This window comes from Piliocolobus tephrosceles, unplaced genomic scaffold (genome assembly GCF_002776525.5).
Source record: "Piliocolobus tephrosceles isolate RC106 unplaced genomic scaffold, ASM277652v3 unscaffolded_21343, whole genome shotgun sequence".
NCBI lineage: Eukaryota > Metazoa > Chordata > Mammalia > Primates > Cercopithecidae > Piliocolobus > Piliocolobus tephrosceles.
The window spans coordinates 4,585-9,558 of record NW_022303581.1 but is presented as its reverse complement, the minus strand read 5'-3'; the positions used below and the strand labels follow the sequence as shown (position 1 = coordinate 9,558).

The 4,974-nt window shown below is 64.2% G+C and overlaps 1 protein-coding gene across 1 annotated transcript; it reads left to right on the top strand.

Annotated features, from left to right (window-relative positions):
- Positions 1 to 298: 298 nt before the first annotated feature.
- DUSP9 (dual specificity phosphatase 9) lies at positions 299 to 4,434 on the top strand. The gene is made up of 4 exons (XM_026450515.1): positions 299 to 513; positions 999 to 1,406; positions 2,328 to 2,783; positions 3,076 to 4,434. The coding sequence occupies exons 2-4, from the start codon at positions 1,034 to 1,036 to the stop codon at positions 3,399 to 3,401; spliced, it is 1,155 nt and encodes a 384-aa protein (XP_026306300.1). The 5' UTR covers positions 299 to 513; positions 999 to 1,033; the 3' UTR covers positions 3,402 to 4,434.
- Positions 4,435 to 4,974: the final 540 nt, after the last annotated feature.

The window sequence follows — 4,974 nt, the reverse complement described above, 5'->3', positions numbered from 1 at the left end:
AGGCAGCTTCCGCGGCAGAGGGGCTGGGCTCTGGTCCCCACCCCTCCCCCTGCCCCCGAGGCCAGGCTGGCGCCGGCCAGGGGAGCCGCAGCTGGTCCCCTGCTGGGCCCCTGACCTGCCCTTGGCCTCTGCCCCGACCCCGTCCCGCCTCGGTGGAAGCCCCAGCTCAGCCGACTCGCAGGTCCCACCCGACTGCTTCGGCTAGCACCCGTTGGCTCACCGGCCCCCCGGGCCCGCCCCCGGAGCCCCGCCCCGGCCCGCCCCTCGGAGTTGTAACTCCACGTCCGAAGGCAGTTTCCAAGGTGGAAGCTGGGTCCGGCTGCCAGGAAGCGGCCAGTGCGCGGGCTGCGCGGGGCTCGGCTTCCACGTGCAAGCCTGTACCGCCGCCCCGCCTTCTCCTGGCGGCCAGGCCTGGGGACTCACTGCCCCGGGACGGCGCCCCGCGTTCCGCCGTGGCAGTGACCGTGGCCAGAACGTCCACGCGCGGTCGTCCACCTCCGGATCTCTCTCCAGGTCTCTCTCCTTTTGTTCTCTCCTAGGGGTGGGGGGAGAGGGGGGACCGGGGGCCAGGTCACCTCTGAGAGGACTCGCTGAGGCCCAGCACCTCGGCGCCTCCTCTGTTCCCCTGGCCCACCTGGCCGTGGGGGAGATCTAGGCCTCGAACTGGCACCCCTCACACGCACACCCCCAACCAGAGTCGGAAGCTCGAACTTGGGGAGCGTTCGCGAGAAGGCCGAGAGAGGAACAGAAAGGCGGTATGGAGGGAGGCGGCTGCGGCCTCAGGGATGAGCCTCTAAGGGGCAGTTAGTCGCTCAGCCCTCTTCTCGAGGACCCTTCCCCGGGCCGAGCTGCTGCCTGGGGGTTTTCTTGGGGCGCCTTGTTGGGAGTCCTCACGGTGGGGAACCCTGGGCTCCCGCCTTCAGGACGCGGGGCGAGCTTCAAGTCTGAGCCCCCTCGGCCCTCCGGGAGCTCACACTGCGCCTTCTCTCTCTCCGCAGCGCCCGTGGCCCGGCGTGTAGGGAGCCGATCGCCCATGGAGGGTCTGGGCCGCTCGTGCCTGTGGCTGCGCCGGGAGCTGTCGCCCCCGCGGCCGCGGCTCCTGCTCCTGGACTGCCGCAGCCGCGAGCTGTACGAGTCGGCGCGCATCGGTGGGGCGCTGAGCGTGGCCCTGCCGGCGCTGCTGCTGCGCCGCCTGCGAAGGGGCAGCCTGTCGGTGCGCGCGCTCCTGCCCGGGCCGCCGCTGCAGCCGCCCCCGCCTGCCCCCGTGCTCCTGTACGACCAGGGTGGGGGCCGGCGCCGGCGCGGGGAGGCAGAGGCCGAGGCCGAGGAGTGGGAGGCCGAGTCGGTGCTGGGCACCCTGCTGCAGAAGCTGCGAGAGGAAGGCTACCTGGCCTACTACCTTCAGGGTAGGTGCCGCGGGGCCCTCCTTCCAGGGCGTTCGGGATTCATTTGACCTTAGGCCAGCCCCTCTTCTTTTTTTCCAAAGCCAGTTGAGGCCCCCCTCCCCTGATGACCTGCCAGGCTGCTTTGAGAGGAGGGAAGCCTGAGTGTGACCGTGGGCAAGTTCCTCACCATCGGCAGCCCAGTCTCTGAGCCTGGAAAATGGGGAGAATTGGCCTGACCTGAGCTAGTTCTCAGGATGCTCAAGAGCGAAGTAGAAAGTGTGGGCTCCCCAGGGTCTCCGCAAGGGTATCCCCACCTCTCCCACCTGCTCAGCAAATGAGCAAGGGAGGCAGAGGTCAGACAGCATTGGTGCAATCACGGCTCACTGAAGCCTCCTGGGCTCAAGCGATCCTCCCACCTTAGCCTCCTGAACAGCATATAAAGTGTCAGGTTTCCAGCCCCGGGAAATAGTATCTGTAAATAGAGATGCTGGCTTCTTGAGACTTTAGAACCATTCTGGTGGAATGTCACATTCTCCCCCAAGTTCCCCACATCTTGGGGTCCCACTTCATCCCTTCTTTAACTGATGGCCACAGTCCTCCCTAAGGCTGGCAGTATATCTCAGCTCTGTTGAGCCCTCACACCTGCCTCAGCTTGACCCTAGGGTGCAGATCCTCTCCGGTGGTTCAGCGTGAGCCCAGCTTCTTGCAGCCCCAGCAGCTGCAGTGGGCACTTGCTGTCCAGAGCAGTGGCCGAGAGTGCTGAATGAGGGTGGCTAGGGCTCCACGTGGCACCAGGACACACCAAGCTGCTGGGTTTTGTGTTCCTTTTAGGAACATTTGCAAACCCTCCAAGTTGTCTAGGGTCAGCTCCCCAGCCCCAGACAGAGGTACTTGGCTGCCCAGGAGGCCAGGTCAGCAGGCCCCATGCCCTCTCCCCCACAGGTGGCTTCAGCAGATTTCAGGCCGAGTGCCCTCACCTGTGTGAGACCAGCCTTAGTGGCCGTGCCGGCTCCAGCATGGCCCCGGTGCCCAGTCCGGTGCCTGTGGTGGGGTTGGGCAGCCTGTGCCTGGGCTCCGACTGCTCTGATGCAGAATCCGAGGCTGACCGCGACTCCATGAGCTGTGGCCTGGATTCGGAGGGTGCCACACCCCCGCCAGTGGGGCTGCGGGCATCCTTCCCTGTCCAGATCCTGCCCAACCTCTATCTGGGCAGTGCCCGGGATTCTGCCAACTTGGAGAGCCTGGCCAAACTGGGCATCCGCTACATCCTCAATGTCACCCCCAACCTCCCAAACTTCTTCGAGAAGAATGGCGACTTTCACTACAAGCAGATCCCCATCTCCGACCACTGGAGCCAGAACCTGTCGCAGTTCTTTCCGGAGGCTATTGAGTTCATCGGTAAGTCCACCCCCCCCCCCCCCCCCCCCCCCCCCCCCCCAGACCTGCTCTGGCCTCCCCCTTGTGAGCACTCCTCCCAAGCCCAGCTGCCATCCCCAGAGCCAAAAGCCAGGGTGGCACTTCTAGGGGACAGGCAGAGCTGGGGCGGCCCCCAGAGGCCACCAGTGAAAACTCCAGGCCGTGGCCATCTGGCTCAGGGGGCAGGGCAGGGTCTTCAAGGGCCCTTCAGAAGGCCTCGGCCTCACACACGCTTGCCCTCGGGGTCTCCCGGGCCCTGTCCTGCCCCATCTAGATGAGGCCTTGTCCCAGAACTGCGGGGTGCTCGTCCACTGCCTGGCGGGGGTCAGCCGTTCTGTCACCGTCACTGTGGCCTACCTCATGCAGAAGCTCCACCTCTCTCTCAACGATGCCTATGACCTGGTCAAGAGGAAGAAGTCTAACATCTCCCCCAACTTCAACTTCATGGGGCAGTTGCTGGACTTCGAGCGCAGCCTGCGGCTGGAGGAGCGCCGCTCACAGGAGCAGGGCGGTGGGGGGCAGGCATCCATGGCCTCTGACCCGCCCTCCTTCTTCACCACCCCCACCAGTGATGGCGCCTTCGAGCTGGCCCCCACCTAGGGCCCCGTGGCCGGCGGGCCGGCCCCTGCCCCACCCCCACCCACGGGTGACCCTGCCCACTCGTGCAGCAAGGGAGGGGAGGGCGGGAGGGCTCGGCCTGAGCAGGGTGCTGGGGGGAGAGCGCAATACCTCACGCGGGCTGGCGTCCTAATCAACGTGCCTATGGCAGGGCTGCTCTGAGCCTGCCTCTTCTGCGACTGTTACTTTTTGCTTTGCGGGATGGGGGTGGGGGTTCCCTCTCCAGGTGGTTGTCCAGGCCCCGGCCCCGGCCCTGGGTGCTCGGCCAGCTCGGCTGGGCCCTGCACCTCCCTGTGCTTCCCCCTTCAGGAAGGGTGTGTGCCACCTTGTTGCCACAGGGACTGGCTCCCAGTCCCTCCCCTGTCCCCAAATGGTCGCTTGAGGGAGAGGAGTTTGCCATCACTGGTGTTGTCACCTCCCTGTTTCTCCACCAAGGGCTTGGGCCTCTCGGGGTTGGGGCCTCCCAGGGAATGGGGACCCAGAGGTGCGGTGGCCGCCCTACATCCATGGCCTAGGAGCGACTGGGCAGGTTCCCGGCCACACATCTGGTGGGCTTTTTTTTTTTTTCCCTCTTCCCCCAGATGTCTTGACGGGATCACTGGGGCTCTTTGTGAGTGAGGGTGGTCAAACTGCCGCCGGAGGAGATGGGGTCTCAGAGCGAGAGCGGGGGAGGGGGAGGGGAAGAAGAAGGCCTCACTTTTGCTGCTGCGGGGCCCACACAGCCGCTGCTACTTTTGGGGGTGGGGAAGGGGCCAAGCCGCAGACACACACAGTCATTCATTTCTGTCCACACCCCTGTGGGTGGCGGGTGTGCGTGTGTGTGCGCGCGTGTCGGCACTCACACACACATGCTAACCCACTGATTCACCCAGCCCAGGGCTGGCAGTCTTTGCGGCACGGGGCCATCTCACCCTGGAGCCTGGAGAGGAGCTATGCTTATTTGTTTTTGTAATCCATATCACAGTTGCTTTCTTTAATTATTCCTTCTGAATAAACAGTTTATTTAAGATACTGAGTAGAGAGGCAAGCTACCTCCTGAGCACCTTGGAGGGTTTGGGGGAAGGTGGGGAAGGAGGCCCTCTTGGTCTCTCTGGACTGCCCATGGTGGAAAGGGGGGTGTGTCGGGCTGGCCAGGGACTCAAGCACTACCCCACTCCCCGCCCCATGCTATCATTTCCCATGTTGTGCTTACACTGCCCGCTGGCCCAAGCTCTGAGTTGCACATTCATTCACCTCCATTTGAACCCCTAGTCTGTGCCACACACTGTCGGGGGGACTGGGTTGCAGCAGTGAGCTCTGCCTGCTCAGAGCAGACTTTCCAGTGGGGGAAGAAATGATAAATGCAACAGTCACAGCACTGCAGTTGTGCCATAGATGTCCACTGCCATGGACAGAGCAGAAAAGCGAGGACCCAGCACTCACAACTGATCCCTGAGACACCGGCCAAGTCAGCCCGGAGCCCTGCCTGGAGCCTCCTGAGGGCTGCCGCGGCTGGGTGGCGTCCTGAGAGTGACAGGGAGGGGTGTGGGCAGACTGGCACATGTGAGTGTTGTGG